Source organism: Labrus bergylta, chromosome 1, assembly GCF_963930695.1.
Source record: "Labrus bergylta chromosome 1, fLabBer1.1, whole genome shotgun sequence".
Classification (NCBI taxonomy): Eukaryota; Metazoa; Chordata; class Actinopteri; order Labriformes; family Labridae; genus Labrus; species Labrus bergylta.
The window spans coordinates 8,924,211-8,949,259 of NC_089195.1; the positions used below are offsets into that span (position 1 = coordinate 8,924,211).

The 25,049-nt window shown below is 40.9% G+C and overlaps 2 protein-coding genes across 2 annotated transcripts; both read right to left on the reverse strand.

Moving 5' to 3' along the window:
- Positions 1–6,281: 6,281 nt before the first annotated feature.
- On the reverse strand, positions 6,282–13,029 carry pycr1b (pyrroline-5-carboxylate reductase 1b). Its single transcript, XM_020654404.3, has 9 exons — positions 12,874–13,029; positions 11,847–11,940; positions 11,140–11,210; positions 10,761–10,940; positions 10,372–10,479; positions 10,154–10,267; positions 8,893–8,985; positions 7,808–7,971; positions 6,282–7,562 (listed from the first exon to the last, which is right to left on the reverse strand). The coding sequence occupies exons 2-9, from the start codon at positions 11,911–11,913 to the stop codon at positions 7,388–7,390; spliced, it is 972 nt and encodes a 323-aa protein (XP_020510060.1). The 5' UTR covers positions 11,914–11,940; positions 12,874–13,029; the 3' UTR covers positions 6,282–7,387.
- A 6,194-nt stretch (positions 13,030–19,223) lies between these two features.
- LOC109999345 (myeloid-associated differentiation marker-like protein 2) lies at positions 19,224–24,317 on the reverse strand. The gene is made up of 2 exons (XM_020654388.3): positions 23,094–24,317; positions 19,224–22,457 (listed from the first exon to the last, which is right to left on the reverse strand). Exons 1-2 carry the CDS (start codon positions 23,372–23,374, stop codon positions 21,806–21,808), a joined length of 933 nt encoding a protein of 310 aa, XP_020510044.1. The 5' UTR covers positions 23,375–24,317; the 3' UTR covers positions 19,224–21,805.
- Positions 24,318–25,049: the final 732 nt, after the last annotated feature.

Genomic DNA, 25,049 nt, shown 5'->3' on the forward strand with positions numbered 1-25,049 from the left:
GCAGCCTATTTCAAGATAATGCCTCTCAGATTATAAAGCGTAGTCCATGCTTCATATTCATTACTGATATCTTGTTTGCAGGCCTTTAAGAAATCAAAGTAGATCTCCACCAGGCTGCTGAGAGTGCAATGTTAAAAGGAAATGATGAATCGTCTTAATGTAATCATACAGCCTAGTGTAAATAGAGGAGGTGAAAGTTTTGTTTTCAGGATGTCCTGGCAGTTTTTCAAACTATATCAAAAAGCAATTTTTTATTTGCAGGAGCCGCTCTTATTTTATCAGCAATGGCTTGATAACAGCGAATGACGTGCTGTGATTTCTTATTGATTCATGGGGAGCCACCCATGATATCACAACTGACGGATGCAAACTCTCAGGGAAAAATAACAAGGTGCAATTTGAGGAAAGCCTGTTATATCTGATAGGTAGTGATGAAAGAAAATAAGTAATTTAGCCAAGCACAGCAAGTTTAAGATACTTGCACATCACTGATCTGTTTCCAATATGTGTTGTGAACATTTTATCGCACAACAATTATCTGAAGCTTCAATGACCTTTAACGATGGAAAGTGGATTAGACATATAGGAAAGCATCCTGATCTGATATCATGGATTAAGCTTCCTGGCATCATATGAAGTAACTAGTTAGAATTGGCCCCACCTCTTTCAGCTGCAACATTAAAATGATGGTCACACACACACATCAAATCAATAATTATAATCCAATATTACAGTTCTCTGAGATGGACCAAACTGCCTAATGAGCACTTTTACTTGCAGAGATTGCATTCTGAACGGAGTATTTCTACATGCTGGTGGCTCCTCGCCACTGCTTGAAGCAAATCACCTGCAAAACTGTTGATGCACTGTGTTGATGCATTAAATGCGTTTTTTATTTAAGTAAGACTTTGCATTTTATGACTCATCTGTGGTTACGATAGATTCTGAAAGTATTAGACTGTTATAGATTCTCTTTTTTTATTTGTTGATTGCTGTGGGGATGAAGCCAGATGCCACAAACAAAGTGCATATCCTTTAATAAAGAGTATAACATTTTATATATTTAACAGCTTTACAACATTATGTGACATATTATATATAATAGGTCACCTAGCATCCATCATTAAAATGCTGCTTCTCTGTATGCATCATTAACTCTTTTCAGACTGCATTTCCCCAAAAGCGCGGTAACTAAGCTCAGTCATCATTACGCCTGTGTACATTCATATTGATTCTGCAACGGCGTATTATTTGTGTCTCAGTCTGAGAATACACATTGAGTTTTGGCGTTGCGGAAGCACGGCACAATCACTGCGCTGCACTCCACTGCTGGCTCCACTGATCCCGTCTCGCCCCTGTAACGCCTCAGTTACTACCACAGAACACAGTACAGAGAATGGGTCTGAATTAAGCTATTGTAAGGAACTGTTGGATTTTGATGATATTTGTACCACCTGTGGAGAAACCAGTACCTTTGATGTCTTCGCTAATTTTGTGCTTTACATGAAAGTTTTGTTTGCTATCAAAGCTCATGAAGAAGCATCAACTTTTATTTGAATGTGTTTGTTCCATAACCAGCTGAACACTACTCACAGGAGTTTTATAGGCTACATTATAAAGATACCTACTCAATGTCGTAACTCTCTCTCTAAATGTACCTTTAGTTTTCATTCATGAGAATATTGTGCTGAGGATACTTCTTTGTATTTCACTTTCTAATCTAGTATATTTAATGATTGTAAAGCTGCTGTTACTTAAAGCTCCTGTGAAGAACTAAGGTTTGTGTTGATTTTGGCGCTACCTTCGGACAAAGCAATAACTCATAAATCTCTTCTGATATTATTATGTGTATATATGTATATAGAGTTTTTTTTATTTTTTTTTTAAGATTTATTTTTGGGCTTTTTGTGCCTTTAATGCAGAGATAGGACAGTGGATAGAGTTGGAAACCAGGGAGAGAGAGTGGGGAGTGACATGTGGAGGGAGGCCATGGGTGGAGGTGAACCTGGGCCTCCTGCTTGAGACGACAGCCTAAATGCGTGGGATGCGTGCCCTAACCATTGCACCACCAGCGCGCCCTGTATATAGAGTTTTTTGATGAAAAATCTCATCCTTATTTCCTTTAACAGTCAAACTCACCTTTAATCTTTGCTAGGTAAAATGTAAAGGGTGTTTCTGCTGTGTGCTGTTAATCCCTGATACCTGCGATTACAAGCATTCAAAATGACTAATAAAAATCATTAATCTAGTTTCTTGTTTGCTTTTGTTGGTCACATAGAGGCATCTGTATTGATTGGGGCGGCTGTGGCTCAGTTGGTGGAGTCCTCATCTCTCAACCTGAAGGTCGAGGGTTCAATCCCCAGCTCCTGCAGCAACATATCTGACACTTAACCCCAAATTGCTCTTGCTGCTTCGTTGGCGGCGTATGAATGGGATTAGTTACTTCTGATAGTCTCACTACATAGCTACCACTGTCATCAGTGTGTGAATGGGTGAGAATGTGTAGGTGTGACATGCGGTGTAAAAGCGCTTTGAGTAGTTAGAAGACTAGAAAAGCGCTATAGTCTATTTAATGATCAGCTTAAAACTACTCCCAGGATGTGAGTAATGTTTTGACAACCTCTTTTTTTACACCTGTGTGCAGGTCTAATTACCAGAAAAGGTGTGTGTGTTTCTGTTTGACCCAAACACTGCAAGCTGGCATGAGAGGGAAGCCCGTACTGCACACTCATTGACTGTGTGGTAACTTCCTCTTTCTATGACCGTTTCACCAGACAGCTGCAACGAGCTGATACTGTATCAGCCCGGAGATCACAGTTATGCACGACTCAACACACAAACACACACACTGTTGACAACACAGTGAGCATGGAGCCGAATTCCCAACGCACAAATAAGTTGCTCCTAGCTCCTCTTTTCATTTTCCAGTTTTCATTTTTGAGAGGATTAGTTTGATGTGTGGTGGTGCTGATGGAGGAGAAAAAAAACGAATAAAAACCTTCCATCCATTCGCTCATCTGTGTTTAAGGCACTCCTCCCGGCCTTGACACGATATGCAAACAACCATGTTGCTGCAAAGGTCAGTGATTACATTGATTGAATGGAGATGACAGGTAGCATCTGGCCCTACCTGTGGAAAAGAAACCTCATGCTGGGTCGGTCTGTGCACACACACACACATGCACAACCACGCACACAGTCCAAACTTTCCACTCAGGATTATCTGCCATTGAACTGCCATCTTAGACCTTCCTTCTTTGTCAAGATGATTGACACAGCGCACACCGTCTTCACCTGAGGTGGAGGAGAGCTGCTCAAAGCTGCGGACCACAGAAAGGTAACACAAGTCTAATAATGAGAGGCAAATGGAAGTCTCTCCAGGAACGGCTAATCTTAACGGACAGAGGCAGGAGCGAGCGCAGAATAACCTTTTGGAATAAAAGAGGGATTACCAAGACACTTCAGCGACGGAGGAAAAACCATTGCACGCACAAATAAACAGCCTGAGTGCACCAAGAGCATGCAGAGCGCAATTTAATCAAGGGACACTGGTGTGTGTATTAGCTTAAGAAAAAAATAAAATAATCCTACAACAACCACAAATTGCTCAATTATAATGAGGACATGCCTCTTCACGAACCATCACTTTTCTTCCATCACTTTTACTTTGCCATTATGCACCTGTGCGTTGCCTGAAAATACCCACAAGCCAATCTCATTCCAGCGCAAAGTGGCATCTGTTAATCCCAAATGTAGCAGCCTGGAGCTGAGGAACAGGTCCAAATATTTAAAAAGTACTTTACAGACTTTAAGTCTGCTGTAGCTGCTAAAATCTCAGAACATGTACTATTGTATACGTCTGCTTTCTACGATCACAACAACTCTCCACTCAGTGATATTTAGTGTCTAAGCTCACAGTAACCTGGATGGGAAAGCAACATTGACTCACAAACTATTTTTAAAGACAATACTTCGGGATATGTATTTGGCACGTGTGTTTCCATTTTATGCTAATTTAAAGCTTATAAAATACACTACATGCCAAAACTTTACCAGTGGCTTTAAATCTGATGGGTTTGTGCCTTTTTTATTTATTTATTTATTTTTTTACAAATTTCATATCTAATTTCTGATCAGTCTGTGTTGTTAGCAGTTCAAACAAACATTTCAGCCTTAAATGGTTTCTGTTTATTAAATGTCTAAGGGAACAAAAAGATTTAGCAAAGACAACATTTATAGTTTTGTTTTCTTTAAATGACCCCCCTCAGACTTATGTTTCAGACTCAGAAAGACTAAGTTCCAGCTTAAGTTCCAAAGGTCTAAATAACCAAAATGAAGTTAGTTTTTAACTAAGCCTACTGTAGCGACCTTTTGTTACACACAGATGAACGGAAGAGGATTAGGGAAAATGAAAACATTTTTTGAGTTCTGCCTCTTAGAATTCTGAAATCAAACTCTGAATTCTGAGATCAAAGTCAGGATTCATGAATCAAAAAAATAATTCAGAGATCTAAGTCAGAATTCTGGAATCAAAGTCAGAATTCTGAGATCAATGTCAGGATTCATGAATCAAAGAAAGAATTCTGAGATCAAAGTATGAATTCTAGAATCAAATGAATAATTCTGAGATTAAAGACAGAATTCTGGAATCAAAGGTAGAATTCTGATATCTAAGTCAGAATCCTGGAATCAAAGTCAGAATTTATGAATCATAGAAAGAATTCTGAGCTCAAAGTCAGTATTCTGGAATCAAAGTCAGAATTCTGAGATCGAAGTCAGATATTCCGAGATCAAAGGCAGAATTCTGGAATCTGTCAGAATTCTTTTATCAAAGTCAGTTTTCTGAGAACAAAGTCAGAATTCTGAGATCAAGGTCAGAATTCTGAGATCAAGGTCAGAATTCTGGAATCAAAGAAAGAATTTTGGGATCAAAGTCAGAAATCTAAAACAAAAAGGCACTGCAAAGGCAAAAAATTCTGCTTTAACAGTCCATTAATAGAACATTTAATGACATAGCAGATGTTTCAAAATGTTTTATTAGGTATCAAGTTTTTCCCCCAACAAAATATTAAGCCCTGACTTTCTATGCAGATGAGACCCCTCCCTGACAAAGAAAACCCTCCGCTGTTAGAGACATATCATGTGGGAAAGAGCAACTCAAGAACATTTCAGGGTCTGGCTGTCCTGAAATTTTCTAGAATATTCAGGAGTGCATGTGTGAATGGGGCTTAGACGAGAAGAGAAGAAGGTTTGATCTGCAGTCCATGATTCCACTGACTGGTCCTATGTGCTGCTGACAGAAAGCTTTTAAAACTGTTCTTTCCTCTTAAAACATCCAATAACAATGCACTTCTAAAAAGGTGAGTATTTACATTTTCTCCTATTATTTAAAGGTAATATAGGTAGCAATCGCATTATAAGGTGATACATCTGTGGAGATTTAAAAAAAAATACACACGAAAAAGGTTTCTGATGAGAAGTGGGTTAAACAGGTCATTGTAGTCCATCAGCTATCTACCAGTAAATCATGTAGTGCAGTAACTCCAGGGTCAAGTTAAAGTTATTCTCAAGTGGAAGCTATTTGAAGGGGCAAATTTGATCCTTGTTGACGTGCAAATTAGTCATTTGATCACAGGGCGCCATCTGCAGGTCAGGGTGCTCGTTAAGTACTCACTGATTGTCTGTGCAGCCTGAGTCTATAAGGGCTTTCAGACTTGCAGAAATCTCTGGATATTTGCATGAGGACCTGCATGTGTAGCATAAAGTCTGAGTGAGATGATGTGAGAATACAGCAGGCTATAATCCAAAGAATTCACTTCAAGCCAGTGGGAGAGGGTGGTGACGTTTATATCCTGTGACCAGTACATAGATTGTATGCACCCGAGTGACTCGACCCTTACAGTCTTCTTGCACATAAATAAACGGCTTCAATATGTTTTCTCTTTTCCAGTATGTTCTTCTTTTGTTGATATTGTGATTCAGTTGAACTACATATTGCATTGATATAAAGCCAAATATTCCCATTATAGCTTCATATAGAGGACTGTTGTCTGTCTTTTTTTTACGAGATGTCTTGCCTGAGGAGACCCCCTACCCCACCCCTCCTACCTCACAGGGATCGTATCCCCCTGTGAGGTGCATATGTGAACAGCCAGGTCAGAATATAAGGAGCAGTGAGGACTGCCTATGTAAACAGCTTATTAAAAACCATAAACTAAGACTGTACCAACAACAGATATGCTGCCAAGATATAAGAAAACAAAACAGCTTAGCAAAAAAAGTGTTTGAATCTGCATCTTTAATGACTTAGTGACTGACAAACCAACTCAACGGTTTGTAAGTCAAACAAAACAATACACTAAACATAACATTACAGAGATAAAAATATATAGATCAATACAAAATCAGGACGGATTGAAGGCTGATGTACTTATTTTTTTACATCATATTCTATACGCACATTTTCATTATGTCAATTATTTACTTGAAGTATACTTCCAGGTTCATCATCAATTACATCCCCTAGTAAGAGAAAGTGTGAAAAACAGCTTTGTGGTAAAAACATCGGGATGTTTGAGATAGCAGATCAGGATTTGGGCTTTGAGAACCACAGTGTCCTTTAGCATGATAAAGAACTAACAGGAAGGTAACAGACGGATGCGAGGGAAATGCTGACTCAGCTGTTTGAAAGCTTGGAATGACCTTTTGTAAAAAAAAATCAGATTTTCTGGGCTCAAAAAGCAAAGTGTTCCTAATGAGCTAGCTTACCCTTTGTAACATTACAGAGAAGACATGACGACTCGGGTGTTTACATAACACAATGAAAATGGCCAAAAATAAAGTTTTACATTTGTTGTTCAAATCATATTCAGTCTTTGTAAACAGCGCAACACTGTTAGTCAAACATAACTATTATGAGCACAGAGAAGTGCACATGACGATTTACATTGTAGCTTTTTTTTTTTGTAGTTTCAAGACAGACATTAACGGCGTACATTAAGAGCTTGATGGTGTCCCAGCAGCCATCTGCTGCATGATTTAAACCACGATCCCATGATGGCCCGCTGGGTCATTACCGATGAACAGTCCAAACACAAACAGACAACAGCTTGTAAATGCACTTCTGCTCTGAGTGTGTATGTAATTATAAGGCTATAACTGTGCAGTGCACCCAGAACCCACCAGGTCCACTGACTGCATGTAAGTCAAGTATGATATAAATTATTTGGCTTTAATACCAAATTGGATGTGATTTCAGTCCAGTCCTGAGTCTGTTTTCTTTTTACATTGTTTGGCTGAACAGCTGTAAAAGATGCAAGTGTATCCACGTGTGTACACATCGGTACAGTTGTAATGTTTGTGTGTGTGTATGCCTGCCTCTGTACACTCAGTTTTTCTTGATCCCAGGGCCGCGATTGTTGAACAGGCTGAGCCCCGATCTGCCATTCCCATTAGCCACTCCGCTAACTGTGACTCCGGGCTGCTGGAGCACTTTGTCCAGTGTGGTTTTCTTAATGGCTGCTGGAGAGATGCGCTCCTGGTCTGCCAGGTACTGCAGCTCCCTGTGAGAGTGAAACCCCAGGGTTAGTCATGCAGTGCAGACATATGTTTATGTGTTTTAAACAGTTTTCATACAGGAACAGACTTTCTGTTTGCTGTAAGATCAGAGGCGATGTTGGATGACTTGACATACAACATGAGAACTGCATGTCATACAGAAACAGGTCTATCTAGCAGCTTGAGGGTCAAATTAATACGGTTTTCAGATTTAGTTTTGACCATGCTGTAGATGATTTATTTTCCTCACCGTGTCCGGATGCATGATGCCTCCACTGCGTTGATCAGGAGGCTGCGGAAGCCGCCGCTCTCCAGGACGTGCAGGGCGTGGATGGTGGCGCCCCCTGGTGAGCACACGTTGTCCTTCAGTTGGCCGGGGTGCTGCTCCGAGTCCAGCAGCATCTTAGCTGCTCCCTGAAGAGAAACAAAAACATTTCTGAAATTAGATTCTGGATTTAAACGAGTAGAAGTGAATGTTAATTCATCATCTTCACAGAATGTTGATGCAGTGTGGATACTTCAACTGAAAAACATAATCACTAATAATTATGAGGAAGTGTCCGCAATAAATGAAACCCAAACTGATGCAGAGACTGTAACATGTGAAAAGATCTTACAGTAATCTTGTTTGCTTACAACAGGCAGACGTGACTAAAGCTTCAGAGACTTTAGTGTTTCCCTTAGAAAAGCGTGCAAACGAAAAGAGACACTCAGACAAAGAGTATTTACTGTCTACAACAAATAACGTCTGGAAAAATGGATAATACAAAAGATTGGTCATCAAATGCAGCGAGGAGCCGCAAACAAAGGAGAAGAAAGAGTCTGAAGCAGCTGATACAGTTAGCAAAAAGATTTAAGTCAATCATGGTCATCTGTTTTGACAAGTTGTGATCAAAATAGTGTCTGGATTTTTTGTGACTTAAATGTTGAAAACAGCTGCAACAAGAAGTTTCTACTTTTTTCCCATTTAATCACTGACCCTGCAGAAAACAACTATAATCGGAAATGTATCTTTAAACATTTTTCGGAGGGGGAAGTAAAATTCCCAACAGGGATTTCTTTCTCCTGAATTTCATCATTTTTGTACATTTAAGTCAGCAGTTACAAGACAGAAGAAATATTGAAAGCAATAAAAGCAGAAACTAAATCCCTGTGTATTTTATGCCTCCAAAAACGCAGACGAGCAGTGGATCGAGATGACTCAATTCTGAGAAAAAAAAAACACTGCAGAAGAGACAGAAATACCACAACAACAACCACCACACACACACACACACACACACACACACACACACACACACACACACACACACACACACACACACACAAACTGACCAGCAGTGCCTGAGCTCCAAGTCTGACAGCCAGCCTCCTGGGCAGACCCATCTTCACTCCTCCATCTGCGAGAGCATCCAGGGCTGTGAACGCCTGTTTAAAACACACACAGATTAAACAGAGTTTTTATTTTTCCCTTCAGGCAGCTACAAAGCCACATCTACAGATATCTCAGCACAACAAACAGACTGATTTAACAGGAAGTTCAGTCATGTTAATGTTTAGCCCAGATTTCTTAATTATTTAGCCTTCAGTCTGCATAAAATGTAGTCTAACAATAAACTTAAAGAGTAACTAAACCCTCAGGTCACTTTTCAGTTAAAAACTTTTGTATACGGGTGTTAAGTATTGTTGTTGATATGCACAGGGGCTGCCCTCTACAGGTTGAAACCTGGCTACAATTTAATTTCTCTATTGGCTGATCTGGAGGTAGGTGAAGCTTTTGTCATCCTCTCCTGCCGCTCAATGGCCTCAGCATCGGCGGTCTCAGCACTCGTTGCCTGTGCTAACGGATCAAACGGATACTGGTCTGGACCGCCGAGACTCTGAAGGAGCGAAGTCCTCGACTTCAAACGCCATCTGTCACAAAAGCGTCATTGCTGCTTCTCCAGTTTTCGCTCATGTCAATGGATGCTCAATCCCAGCCCTGTCCATGTCAATTCCCTGACCCCTCCCAAAGGCATTTAAATATATATATATTCCAGGGTAGATGCACTTCAGTCAAATCTCTGGGGTTTAATGACAAGTTAGCCCACTGCCTCCTCACAGTCAGGATGGCAAAAATTAACTCAGACACTTACTTTGCAGACACTTTCACATTACTTCAGAATATTTTATGGACAAAATATTTCAACAACAAAAAAAAAATCAAGCAACAAACTAGATGAATAAATAATAGTTAGTTTGGGCGCTGGCTGTGAGGTCTGACAGCTGCAGACACAGATAAGTGACGGCCTCACAGCACATCAAATCACTCTTACATCCAAAGAAGTCTCTGGATCCTGCAGAGTTCAAAATGAGGGAGTTATGAATTAGATAAGAAGATAACTTTGCTGATACAGAGGCTGCAAGATGAATGGAATGAAACTGTAGTTATCATCATTGTTGCAGCAGACAGGATCACACAGATGATTCCCTGAAGACCAGAGCTCACACCAATGTCCACACCCCTCTGTTTGACACTTATTACTGTGACGCCGGGTGCATCTGTCACACCCTACATACTCTCTTAAAAACAAAGACACGGCTGGATGTAACTCACATAGGCAGGTCCGCTGCCACTCAGCCCGGTGACGGCATCGATGAGGTCCTCCTCCACCTCAGTACAGAAACCCACACTCGCCATCAGCTGCTCCAATAACTTCCCGTCCTCCACCTGGAAAAGGAAGGAGGACAACACAAAGTCTGACATAGAAAAAAAAACTCTGATACATATAAGAAACATGTTAACTCATACACAAGTGATTTGATTGGCTGTACCTCTGCATGTGTCCCGGTGGCGTACACAGTCGCTCCCTCTTTCACCACCACTGGAGTATTGGTCATACACCTCATGACTTTAGGAGAGGGACGATACTGAAGCAGCTTCTGTTAAATCCCAACAAAGACCACAACACAGCAGAGGATTATTAAGAGAGCAGGTTGTGTTTTCTTTAACATGTTGATAGCATATAACAGAGCTTGATTACACATCATTTGAGATAAGGGGACAAGGGGGGAACAAATGAGGAGGTAGACAAGCTTGAGAAGAAGACAGAAAGGAAAAGTGTGGCTGGTGACGACAAAAATCAATCTGTAAATCACAAGATGCAGTCACCCAGATCAGACGGCATCAGACAGCTAGCACTAGATTACAGAGTAAAACCAACCTTCTCTATGGAGTTGATGGTGACACCTGCCGCGCAGGAGACGATTAGATGACGGTCCTCGATGTCTGGCCCAATCTCATCCAGAACAAAAGGGATGATGTGAGGTTTCACAGCCAGGAAAAGAACATCACTCTTATTCACGGTTTCTTTGTTGCTAGTTGTCAGATTGACCCCCATTTTCTGCAGGAGGGAAGAAGATGAGAGGATTGGAAAAGGGATGGAAAAACAGGAAAAGGGTCCAAAGGGGTGTTTTTACTGAAATACACACATATTACAACCTCCTTGACAAGTCCACATTCACACACGTACATCCTTCCACCACCAATGTTCCCATTTCTCTTCCTATTCCCACACACAAAATAAACATCTATTTTCTCACCCTCAGCCCCGATACAGTGGGCAGGTCGGTGTCTGGGGAGCTGGCTGTAATCCTGTGTGTAGCAATCACACCTGCAGGGAGAGACAGGAGGAAGTGCAGAGTGAGGTGTGAGGACATATAATGATGGACGATGTTTCATCTGTATGAGGAACAATCTAGACGGGGGGGGAGGGGGGATATCAATCTAAAGTAAAAAAAGATATATATATAGAACATGCAAATTAAATGACAATACTCATGTTGCATACATGATGTGTCCACAGATAGTGCTGAAAAGACAGAAATCTGTCTATTTGTTTAGTTCTGCAGGCCTTTATAAAAGATATAAATATGTGCATTGTGCATGAAATCATGGGGTGCCTCAGTTGGCAGAGTTAGTCGTCTCTCATCCGCAGGGTCGGGGGTTTGATCCCCAGCTCCTGCAGCAACATGTCCCATGTGTCCTTGGGCAAGACACTTAACCCTGAATTGCTCCTGCTGCACCGTATGAATGAGATAAGTTACTTTTGATGGTCACTTTACAAATCAGCCTCTACCATCAGTGTGTGAATGTGTGGGTGTGACCTGCGGTGTAAAAGTGCATTGAGCAGTCAGAAGACTAGAAAAGAGCTCAAGTCTGTTTAAACATTTACCAAATCAGTTCATACGGGTCATAGAGAGCTCATTAGTTCAAGACACATATGACACAACAGAGAAAGTGACCTTACCAGCAGCTGTGAAGCCCTTCACCAGGGCGTGCGCCAGCTGGCCCGCTCCAATAAATCCAACACTCATCCTGTTTGATGATGTGGCTTCTTTGACCTGTAAAACCAGTCAGACAGATGATGCACACTGCCTTACTGTGAACATTATCAACAAAACACCCTGATGTATGCAAGTCATAGAAACACTTTCATCAGAGACATTATTCTCCAAATATGAAATGTTTACCTCACTGTCACATATCTATATGCTACACACCGTGTGTCTCTTTTTAAATACTGGATTCAACTTTCAACAGGTGTAGGAGTACATAGTGCTTACATCTACTATATTTTGATTTCTTTATTTAATTTAATTACTGTAAATGTGTCTTTTTACATTTTGTTATCTATTGCTGATGACCTTTGACCTCTATAGTAAGCTGCTGTATAAACCTAATTCTCCTCAGAGTTGATCTCATCTCACTTCACATCTTTGGAAGGAGAATTGTCTTCACATATCTTGAACAAAGCTGTCCTTAGATGTAAAAGCACAGTCACAGGACTTAGTGAAGATGATGTAAGACAGCAATCCTGGAGCTGACCCACAGCCTGGGAATAATAATGAAACACTACGGCAGCACCCCTGGGTGATTTTTCTGGGATATTGGCACATCGGATTTACCACTGTGAGCTTTATATAAATCAAGTTCAACAACCTCAACTAGGAGAATAAGTGTCTAATAAGTGTTTAACTCAGTATGTCAATCAGCTCCATCAAGAGTCCTCAGCTGACACATTCAAGTCTCCTGCAAGTTTTGATTGACTTTTATTGCAATGTACATTTAGTTGAGGATTTAACAGTGTGGTTCGCCTTTAAAATACCGTGTAATGTTTTCCAAAAGCCTTACATGTATCCTTCAGTTGATGCTGATGGTAGAGGATAGCAGCTGTTAGCTAGCTGACACACTGTCCTCGGCTAGCCTCTCTTTAAGCTAGCTCTCACTATCAGTCATTAATTAATGTCGAATACAAACAACATAGCGATACTGACCGTCCTAAATGATCCAGGTGATGTGTCAGGGTGCACAGGTGTTGGCTGACGTCGAGACCGTTATGTCCTGAGGACAGAAAAAAATAGAAATCACCACTTCTTGTGTAAACGTGGCTTCCTCTTCACTCATCCCCCAATGTGCGCCATTACTGGAACTGACTGCGACGCTGGCCAATCACGACAGGGATACGCTGAGGTCCTGACCAATAAGAAGCTAGATCACAGCAATTGGGCGGGTTTCCAGGCCCAGTTGCATCACTCCTCCAGGTTGATGCTGCCAGGAGAAAATGTAGGTCATATGAACTGTGAGGAGTGAAGTAGGTTATGTTTATATTGGTCAAATACAGGACTGACTGCTCCTATTCAGACCATGTATGACTAGTTCAACACAGAGAGGCTGAACTCGTAATGTGAGGGTGGAGAGGAGTCCTAATTATAGCCAATTGTAAAATCAGAACATACTCTACTTTGATAGTGATGTGAAAAAGTTATTTTGGTTGTAAGGGGACTTGTGGTAATCTTTTTCTTTCAGGGGTTTTTGATGATTCTCTGCAAACAATGCTTTGAATCCCTCTTAAAGATGTAAAGATTTGGTCGTGAAATTTGAAAGTTGGAGAAGTGAAACAATTCTATGCTATATTTTCTTTTTTTTGTGAACAACTTTTTATTTGGTTGGCAGCATGTATACACACAAACGTAAAGGTTCACCACACAGAGCGCTGGGCACAGTCACAGTCAGCACCCAATCATCATAACAAACACCTCGCACAAATGATCTGCACACAACCCAAATAGAACAGACTTGTGTGTGTATCCACACATACATTTACATAAAACAAACCTACAATACAATTTAACACAACTAAATGCCAACTCCTCGTTTCCTTGGTGAGTGACCACCAAGAAGGTGGAGAGGAGAATTCAGAACATACTGTGCTTTGATAGTGATGTACAAAAGTTATTTTATTCTTACAGGGGTTTTTGATGATTTCCTGCAAAAAAAAAAAAAAAAAAAACTCTTAATGAAATACATCCATGTTTTTTAGAGACAGTACCACTGCATCTAACAAACAATAATAAATGGATGCAGTCTATTGTCTACAACTGTAATTGTCTATTTTGTTTGAGTCATATATGAATACAACTAAAACAAAGTCCTGTTTTATCTCCTTTATATGTGATTTTTTAATCCAGCAGATGTCGCCCTTGAGCACCTGCATGAAACCAAAACAACTTGCGCTGCATTGTTGTGTTAGCGTGCTAATGCTAGCGATCTTTCGTATGCTCGTATCTTCACACTGCATGTAAATTTACCCGACATGACTGTGATCTAGAAACACAGTTAAGCAGTGAGTACAGTATGTTATTCTTCTTTTCTCTAGTCCCTCAATTAAACAACTTTTATACACGAGGGGAGGAGTCAGCCGGCCGTCCTGGCGATGTAAACAAAGTGAAGATAGGACTCTGAAAACATCACAGACAGTGGGACCCGGGTGTTACACCCATTGTAGACAGTCATTACTCACAGAGTTATTTTCAGAGGATATACTTGATTTCTATTACATTTAAGTGTGAAAAATCTCAGATAAAGCCTTGAAGACATTAAGACATTACATTTTAAACAGATTCAATGTCAATTTATAGATTCAAAACAGGAAATAATGAAAAGTCCTTACAATTAAAAGTGACTTAATTAAATTTGATGGTTTGTCCATATAATGCTTTAAGATCCAACCATTGAACCATAAATGACAAAGAAATACAATTTAACATCCTACTGGGCATTTGTTCTTTTGAATATATGTTTTGTCTTTCCAAAATGAAAAATCACAGATTTTGCCAAAATGTGATGTTTCAGTTTATGAAATAATCATATCTGAGCAAAAGTTATTTTTGCTGTCAGGCACTCGTGGTAATCTATATTTTTTAGAATGGTTTTGATAATTTAATGCTGAAAATAGGCTACTGAAAAAACCTCTTAATGGAATCAGGCTATTCTATGAGATACTCCTGAAAATCATTGCCTCTGTTTTTTTTAAAGGTTTCCCCCTGGGGACATGTCACTTTTTCACATCAAAATCCTCCACCTGAGTGAATTGGGCACATGTTCAGCATTCGTTATTTTGAATGTAAATGCACTGAGATTTGGAGATGACTCACGGAAGCACTCAAGGGGACCAGAGGTGGCTGTGATATTTGAGGGAGCTGAATTTGAATGAAGCTTTATTATTCTAACAGCAGACTGTAGACCAGTGCTTCTGCTTCTCCCCTTAAATTTGACAGAATCGGAAATAAAGCTGAATCACATGGAGGGTACACTAATGAGCCGTGGCATTCGAATGCAGTTTGGCTGCCTGTCCCATGGTACCCCACCAATGCAAAGCCTTAAAATTAGCCATGAACTTGGCCTGTAGCTGTCAGTTTGATGCTAAAATCTCTCTCTGCACATTTTAATAGGACTGACCCTCATGTCTATATGAGCCCGTCTCTTCATTCCCTCATGCCATACCATGCAATGTCATGCCAGACTAAATTTATCCTTCACAAGGGGCTCTGCATGTCTGCTATGAGGGGCCTCATTCCATTTATTTTCTCACAGTGCTGTTGGACAGGAATGCAGACTGAGGGTTTGCGTATGCTCCTGTCTATATATAAAGCAGAATGCACGAGCAGCTGTTACTCTTCCTCTTCAGTCAGCCGGCTGCAGAGATATCTTTCATAATTTCTAAACAAAAGCAAAACCCTACACCTTGGAAGAGTCGATCATGTTGCCCACAGCCATCGTTTTGTTCTTTTTTTTTTTACAAAATTGCTCACACATACTCAAAGCCTTCTGCACATTAGTAGGATCTAATTTAGTTGAATAAGTGATTAACTGATTCTGATCAAACCTGTAGTCACACTTTACTGATCGTGTGTGAGGTTTGAAACAAACCAGTATTTACTCATCACAATAAGTTATAACAAAGCCTGATTTGTTTTTCTCTCAGAGTCTTAATTGTGGGCAATCACATTTGAGTTTAAAACATATTTTTTTAAATCCTATTGAATGTTTTCTTTGGATTTTTTGGGGGGCAGGTCAAATAGGTGAGGTTGTGCTAAAAGAAATATACCAAACATAGTCATTTTCTAATCTGGAAAATAAAGACACATTTGTTTTATTTTTTAAATGGCCAAAACAGCCTGGGACTCCTCAGGGTCTGGGGGTTTAAAATAGTTTCTTTAAGGAAATCTGTACACCAAGCTGGTTGGTGTGAGGTTTGAAATGAACCAGTATTTAGGAGGCATGGGGTCTGACAGAAGATTATATGCATGAAAACATATCATCCAATATATTTGGAGCTTTTAACCAAAACCAGGGTCTTCAGAATTCAGGGCTCTTGGCTTTTTTTATGCTATGCTTGTTATCCTATGCTAAAAGTGTTGTTTACTGATGGAATACCTCTTTAAATGTATTTATGTATTTGCCTCCAGGGGCAGGAGTAGCCGTAGGGATTTGGGTTGGGTTAAATCAAAATTAACTTCAATGTCACTATACAAGTTACAATGTCAATTTGTGTGGCAAATCTCTGTGTACTACACAGAGAGTAAGAAAAAAATATAAAAATAGTCAATAATGGGGCGCCCATGTCCTCCAAGCGGGAAGCCTGGATTTGGGTCCGACCTGTCGCTCCTTTCCTAATTGTAATTCTCGACTCACTCTCTCCTTGATTTCTGACTTTATCCACTGTCCTATTTAAGATAGAGGCATTAAAAGCCCCAAAATAAACTAATGGGGGGGGGGGGGGGAGTCAATAATTAAAATAATTAGAAAGATAGAGCAATAAAATCTGTTGTAAATGTGTTTTGGAGTGATTGAAAATGTAAATGATCTTGAATGTAAAACCTTGATTTCTGCTGAATGTCAGAAAGGACATGACTTCAGTGTCCTCGGCAGCAGCTCTGACCCTGATTTATTCTCCCTTTTAATCACGTCAGGTTTAATCAGAGGAAGAGCTTTGATATAAAGGATGTCAGACTGTCTTGCTAAGTCCATGACTTATTTTTGTCTCAGGAAAAAGCTTTATTGGTAATTCAGGAATAATATGATGATTCATACTCAACTGATGTTTACAAAGAGCAGAATAACAGACAGAGTCGTGTATGCGGGGGCTCGGGCACTGTGTCCCACTCCTCTATGTGCATGGCTTTGTGGAATGATCACCCACAAAACTGTTTGCCAGCCTAATCTCAAAAAAGCTGAATTTATTTGTGACATATCCCTGCAACACTGCCCCTCTGTCAGACACACACACAAAGTTAATTTACCACTGCCTGCCTCTGTACTATCTATCACTCAGACTCTGCATGTGTGCTGAGGCGTGACAGCACTTATTCGCTCTTTCTTTTTTTGACAAAACCCCGAGAGATTTATTAAAAATACCACAGTGCACAAATCTGTTTCTTTCTTTTTTTTTTCTTTCCGCTACAGATCAACAAGCGGGTCGAGGTGAAGCGTTCACAACAATTTGTTTCTTGCCGTTGTCATTAGGTGTGTGTGTTTGTGTGTGTGTGTGTGTGTGTGTGTGTGTGTGTGTGTGTGTGTGTGTGTGTGTGTGTGTGTGTGTGTGCTTGACAACAGATTTAGGATTGAGAAAAAGCTGCAGAGAGGGAGAGAAGTAGCTTTGCTGAATGAGAGATGTGCATATTTAATATCACAGACAGACAGAAAATCTTTCCCGAGTGTGCATCCGTCTCCCCTCTGCAGTCTGAGACTAGAATGAGTGACAAGAATGAATCAGAGATAAGAAGGAATACAAATGAATACAAAAGAAACGACAGCAGAGAAACAAAAAGGCAACCAGTGGAATGTCAGATTTCAATTTTATGTTAAATCCAAAACTAATAAAGGATTTCCCAAAGCACATCACCAAATCTCACGGACAAATCAGGATCAAAACTCAAAAGAGCAAGTGGAACCTGAAGCTGTATAATGAATGTGTCACACAGATTCTGTGCTCCCAGCCTTAACTCAGCATGTCTTGAGCAAACTGTACAAGGAGAATTAAATGATCTCATCAGATCACAGAGATTTCTTCAGGTAATGGGGGGGGGGGAGTAAGCCAGAAGGTCACCGGAGCATGTTCAATGTGCTCTTTTTTATCAGTTAACTGCTTTCTACCAACATGGGGACTGAGTACTAACAGGTTGCCATGCTAGTCTTCTTTGTACTTTGAACTCCATGAGGAAAATACCATGAGGGAGGGTCTCTGTGTGTGTCTAATGGGAGAAAAAAAATGGCCTTACATTTTTGTTATATAGCTCTGTTTAACAGTGTTTAGTTTTCCCAGGATAAGTCAATGCTACATATAAAATATTACACTTTGACTGAATCAATAATTCAGTCAAACAGTTTTCTGTCCTCTCACAGATTTTTTTTACCAAACACAAACATGAATAAATGGCATTTGAAATATAAACAAGACTTGGGCATTAAACATGAAATATACATCCAGATTTTTGTTCATTCAAAGCATCCTTACAGGTTATTCTTTCTATAATAAGCTCAGGAACATGTGATTTGAGGCTGTTTTACAAATGTTTATTTTATTTTGCAGATTCGTCTTAATGAAACACCAGGTCAGATACTACTTTTGTATTACTGCACAATAAATACCTCCCCATTCTCTTTTGTATTTAATTGCTTCCTACAGGATGCTCAGAAAGCAGAGCTGGCATAGATACAACTCCACTGGGTCCAAAGATTTAGCCTTCGTCAATGTTCCACGCAACATTTGGCAGAACAAGAGCCAAGAGCAACAGGGGAGCTGACATCAGCAACATACGCCATCGGAGATTAGTCACGACAGCAAGCCAGCCGTCCCCTGTCCCCTTATGTCCCCCCAGCCGGGGAATCAGGAAGAGACGTTATGATGGACACCTGTCAAGGCTCATCTGTCAGGAAAGTACATACACTGTAGACTGTGTGTGTTCCCCGATCAGGTGGACAGGATGAGAGGCTTCTTTTATGTGTGCAGGTGTTTGTGTGTTTTTGTGTGTGTGTAGATGGCTATGTTTAAGACAGAGCCCGCAGGGAGAGAGGAGTAAAATGATTGCCAAACATGGAACAGCTGCTAAAAGGAGCTCCACAGAGGAGCAGGGAGGACACAGGCCTAATGGAGCTACAGATCGCTCCGTGGTTGCGCTGTCCGTCACTTTCAGCGGTACTTTTCACTTTGCTCTGACTTATTCCACTGATGTTAAATCCTACTAAATATTAATCAGAGGAGTGTGCCTTTCAGAAGCCTGTTGATAATAATTCTGTAGGTCTGTAATTCTTATGATATTTTCAGAAGCAAAAAACACACAAAGACAATTAAAAATGTTTATTTTAATAAACAAAGTTGTTTATTGCTACAAAAAAAATCTGCACTCATTAGCATAAATCCACATCAAATCCCTGGATCATCTGCTCTTCCTGTGTACACGTTACTCACTTATATTAACTCACTCACAAACATTGGCACAAAGTGGATAACAGTAAATCCCAGAGAAGAACACTTGCTTTTTCTGTGGTCTTTAGACAGATTTGGATGCTAGGGAAGCCAACTGTCGTAAGATTTGCTGCAGAGAATAGAGACTGTCTCTCTGTACGTATGCTGTGGCACAGTGGCTTCCCGAGGACTTAATATAATACTTCCACAGCACTCACAGAAGTGACAGGGGAATACATTGATCCAGGATTAGAGAGATGAGATTCACAGAGGTGACCAAAGCAGAGAGGAGTGAAGGAGGAGGAGGAGAGGGGGTGGCTGGTGTGATGTGTAAGAGGGAGACATGAGGGGGTGGGGGGGAGTCTGGAGAGACAGTAAGAAGAGAGAGGAATCTTAACAAAGAGAAAAAGGGGAGGACAAGGAGAACGTTAGGCCAAGCCATGTGCTTCTGTTTTTTTCTTCTGTGGAACAAGAAGACAAAAGTGCTGAGAGAGAGGACAGCAGCCACAGAGTCTAGTGTGAAGGGTGAAGGTATAGTGTGGTATAAATCCCACTGTAGCTAATGAATGACTGAGGACCGGTCAGGTGACTATATCTGTTAAAATGTGTTACATACCAGCCTATATTAGTTATGTACCACTAAATGGGTTGAACATCGGTATCAGCCTATCAGCCCTGTTGACAGACATTAGATAGTATTGTAGTATTCAGCTATGTCAGCCCATGTGTTTCTGCTGTGTTGATTAATTTAAAACTGGCAAACATGTATTTATTGGGCAGAAGAAGTCACCTGTTGGACAAACTCTTGGACTGATTTTTTCTTCATGCAAACGTCAAAGAAAAAGTTGGCAGTGTGGGAGTCTTACACCGTGTCTGGGAAAGATCAACAAATTAGTGTTGTGCTCATGGTGGATTATTGTCGTGTTGATTTTGTAAAGAATAAAACAAATGATACGGTCTAGAACTGTCCTTCTTGGAAAGTGTCTCGATAAAATGTTTGCTATAAATCAGCACTATATAAATAAAGAGTGATTGTTAAAATGTTGATATGGTAACGAATTATCAAATAGTTGACCATCTAACCTCCAGACATGGAGCAACATTTGCATTTATTTGCAGACATTCATGGTGTGAATAAAAAGTCTATAATTAAGTCTTTTTTAGCTCCATTTTTGTTCTCCACCTGGAAATATTTCCCTCTTCATCTACTTAAAGAGCCTTTGTTCTTTTTTTTTAATGCTGGCAACGCCCACAACCTCAATTTCAGAATGCTTTTCAACAGCGCTTATTGTTGCTTGCTAACAAATGTTGTCCCTCAAAACTCCTGCCTCCCTTGATAATGAACTCTGATTCTGTTTTAAATTCTGTATGCCTAATATTTTATTTGATTTAAGGAAATTTCCCACCGAAAATGTCCTTGTGTTAGCAGCAGCTCTACACCTGGAAGTACAATCCTCTTAAAAACAAGTCTGGGTGCATAAAATGAGGTAAAGGATCAGTCCCTCCTTCGCCATTATTGTTGATTTTGTCAACAATAATGGGGGTCCCGCCCCATCATGATTTGATATTTCTTCAACTTTCTATAAAGTAAATGTACTTTCAGTCGATCATTGGAATTATGAACTGCAGAGGTGTGGGCTCGAGTCACATGATTAGGAATGTGTTTTTCCTTCTTTTCTGAAAACCTTAAAATATGACGTGTGGCTGTGGGAACATGGTCACCCTGACTATTTTTGTGTGTTTTGAATGTGTCAGCTTAGGTCATCGAGTTGGTAGAAATGGACTCTTTCTCCATCACTGACTGAGGGAGGTATTTCATAGAGAGGTTTTAAAGACACCAGCCTCTTTTAAACACTGCCTCACAGCTTCAATTTAACTGCAGACAGCTCTTGTTTATTTTTGGCCATCAGAGAAATGCTTGTCGATCCCTGGTGTGAAGTCTGCAGATGACTGTGATGCCATGCATGCCAATGCATGGGTTATCGTTTATACCAAGGAATTTAAGCTTACAAACTCTGAATCTCTCCGGGTTGAGCTTACAAACTGGCAGCAAGTAAGTTTGTAAGTGAGCAGGTCAAGAATAGCTGGGATGTATCCGTTTATGAGAAATTGGCAGGATGCACCAATGGGCCTTGGCTGTTTGGGTGAGGCGGGCTGCTCTCCCAAAACCTCCCAGAGGGCAGAGCGGGTGAGTTGAAGAGATAAAGTGTCACCTCAGTGGGGTGTGGCAGAGGGGAAATTCCTTGTTCACATTCCAAAGTGAATTTGGGAAGTCTGGATGCCTCAGCAGAAAACCATGAGCAGCAACATGAATGTCCAGGGCCTTGTATCTGTGACTCAACCTATCTATCCCCCTCAATATAATCCATCGTTAAACATCATGTAAATATAAAAACTAAGATTAAGCAAATAACTTAAACCTGTAAAGCCAGTTGGGGAGAATATGCTCCCTCATGGTTCTATGCTCGAGAGATCGTGGGCATATGAGATGTTACAAATCTTAACCTTTGGGAGTAGACCAGGTCTGCCACATACAGTCCAAAGTTGGCAAAAGAGAACACGGCCACCACAATTTTGCTGTCCCATGGACATTTCCCCTGAGGGCATGATGATGGTCTCCATGGCGTGCCATATTTGGTGTCAAAGCAGAAAACAGGCCACACTACTGATGCACTCAGGTAGAGCAGAACCTGCAGCAGGGTGCACACCACCACGAAGCGATCAAAGGACATGCAGCGAACAGCCTTGGTCTGCCCACACACGGTCATGATGATCACCAGTGCAGTCAAGGCGAAACAGAAAGCATAGACAACCACGCAGTAGACTGTGCCGGCGTAGCGGTAAAACTCGCTCCCATTGGCTAGAGCTCCAAAGATGATGCACGCCACGAAACCCTGAACTACTTTGAGGAGGCCAGAGACGGTGGCCATGTATCCCACAACCGTCTGGCCTGGCCTGGCTCGACATAAGGCAACCTCCGCCCCGTAGGCAAGAGTGCCCAGGATGGAGCAGACGGTCACAGCGATGCGGAAGTGTAGGACATCACATCCAGCATAGGGGCACTCAGATCGGACGAAGAAGAGAGGGTAGACCACAGAGGCCGTCACATACCTGCAGGAGAAGACAGAATATATGTAAATTTGTTAGCTTACAATGATTCATGAACACTTGCAGAAGAAGTTGGGTAACATTAGCATTCATTTAAATGAATGTCATTGTCATTCAGCTTGATATGATATGAATATACTGTACATTGTCCATTCTTTGCTCAACAACAATGCATGGATATTTAGCTGCTAAATGATCGATTACTTTCCCTTTATTGCCACTAACCTTGTCTGTTAGCTGTTGGGTGTGCAGGTAGTGTAGAGTGGGATTATCATGGCTTTACACTAAAATGTAAGCAATGTGAGGGTTGAGACTGAACAGGAAAACGCTGCAGTCCTTCAACTGAAACAACAGCTGAAAGGCGCTAGTATGATTAGGTTGAGAAAGCGCTTTAGATACCAATGGGGGATGTCATTGAGATTAAATTCATGTTTTAAGCAGTCTATGATTGTGAAAGAACAAAATGAAAGTAAAAGTGTAAGCATCAGTGAAATAGGACCCGTGATACCTCAGTATAAGCCTAGCTTCACATATCCCTGTGATAAAAACCAAAGCCATGCAGGCAAAGCCCGGGGGGAAGTTTTGTATAAACATCAGCACTACGCTGACTGAGGAGTTACATCTGAGCATTTGACTTACATGAGTGCCGCAAAGGCAGCACCTGTGACCGTCAGGTTGTCCCAGGACACGGGCAGGCAGCTGTAGAGACGAGTGGCATCCAGGAAAAACACCATAACGGACATGGCAAAGCAGAAACACCATGCCGCCATACAAAACACACCCTGCGAGCCACTGTACCCCGCACTGTGGGTTACCATGGCAATCACAGCACAGCCCATAGCTAACTGGCAGAGGCGGGCAGCACCCAGAGGTGAGCAGAGGGCCCTCTTATTGAGGTATGGACCACCCTGAGAATCCATGAGGGTTAGAGAGTCAGAGAAGTTCAGAAATAAATATTCCTCTGCTGGAAGGTTTTTTTTTTTGAGAGATTATGGAAGTCCAGAAGCAGCACAGTAGAGGCTGACGTTGAAGTAAATTTTACGTTGTTGCTCAAGTCTTCCAAAAACAAACAAAGAAACAAAACAAGAATAAATGAAAGTATGAAAAATACAGCTCGAGTCTCAGCCCCGTGTGTTGTTATCTCTCTCCTCTTGTGGAAGTCTGTCAGTGCCCTCGTCAAGTACTTCCACTTTTGACCTCCCTAGATGATGTCACAACATTGTCATGTTGCTGGAATGCACCAATACCTCCAGAGTCAGATTCCTTAAAGATTATCTGATCAATCAACTTCCAGGAAATGCAAAGTATCAGGTGTTTTCAGGTCTTATTTCTAGCTCTGGTGAAGTGGGTATAGGCTCTGGTTTTCAGGTGCATTATTCTGTCACCGCCCCTGCAGAGTCATACCCCACTCATTCTGCTGCGTTTACAGATTATGTTGGGACTTTCTGATAGTCTATTTTTGCGATAACGCTGACTCATTAATCTAAAATATCAAGACTCCGGTGCCACAAAGCAGGAACGAGGGGGTGAAATCCTGGCCCGACAGAAGTAATGTTTAGAAAAAGTAAATGTCTCTGCCAAGGAGAACTTGTAGCTCCTATAAGTCCAAGATCTGTATCCAGAAGTCCAGTCCAGTAATACGAAACAGCGTCAAGTAAGCCAAAGCAGAACCACGTCTAGTCCAGACTCCTAAATCTCGTGGAGAATCTTCTTCACTCGCTCATCCAGATATGATTGTCCTGTGTCTGCTGCCGTACCGGCTCATGGTGAGTCCACGTGTCCACACGAGTGAAAGACACTATCAGCTCTCCTCAAATGTCAACTCTCATCTTCCCAGGTCCTCCCTGTCACACACTCTCACACTTTCTCCTTCCCCTCTGTGCGCTGAGGAGGGGGCTGCCGGTCACTGGGACCAGAATAAAGTTATTTAGGGTTGGGCCGTCACCACATGAGGGTACATGTGGTTGGGCGTGTAGTCGGGAGCACGCAGACCCAGAGGAACGAGGTGAGATAACTGAGCCTAGATAATAAGGTTGCACCCAAAATATGATGTTTTTGTTGAATAATAAAGCTGTTCAAATGTTTTAAGGTCAATATTTTATATTTACCACCATATTATCAAACTTTGTTTCTTAACATGTTACTGTGTCAGCATTAGTTTGATCACATATTAAAGGACCAGAATACAGTTTTAGATAATTTATCTTTTGTTAGCACAGAGCTAATCAATCATGCACAAGCAGCTCTCATATCTCTGGAGACCCAAAGAGTACATCATTACAGTATTTTATACATTTAAAGAAACGAATACAAAGTGTAAAACATTAATGAGGCTATTGATTATGAAGTATAATTTAAACTCAATCTCAACCCTATTTAAAAAAAAGAAAAATGTTAAATGAAATCAAAATAGGACGTAATGCCATCATTGAACTTCCTTTAGGAATCTCAGGTTTGTTTGGATTTTGGCGCCCCCTGTGGACAAAGCAGTACCTTCCATGTCTTTCCACCTACTCATTCAAACACTGATAGCAGAGGCTGCTATGTAAAGTGACCATCAGTATTAACTCCTCCCATTCATACACATTTATACAC

Bases quoted from the DNA above. Each gene is read 5' to 3' on its own strand.
- LOC109999345 (XM_020654388.3), bottom strand. From the start codon at position 23,374: ATGGATTCTCAGGGTGGTCCATACCTCAATAAGAGGGCCCTCTGCTCA. The intron at 22,458-23,093 runs GTAAGTCAAATG...CTTCTCCTGCAG, and splicing joins GCTGCCTTTGCGGCACTCAT to GTATGTGACGGCCTCTGTGG.
- pycr1b (XM_020654404.3), bottom strand. From the start codon at position 11,913: ATGAGTGTTGGATTTATTGGAGCGGGCCAGCTGGCGCACGCCCTGGTG. The intron at 10,480-10,760 runs GTTGGTTTTACT...GGGATTTAACAG, and splicing joins CCATCAACTCCATAGAGAAG to AAGCTGCTTCAGTATCGTCC. The intron at 8,986-10,153 runs GTGAGTTACATC...TGTTTTAAACAG, and splicing joins GTGGCAGCGGACCTGCCTAT to GCGTTCACAGCCCTGGATGC.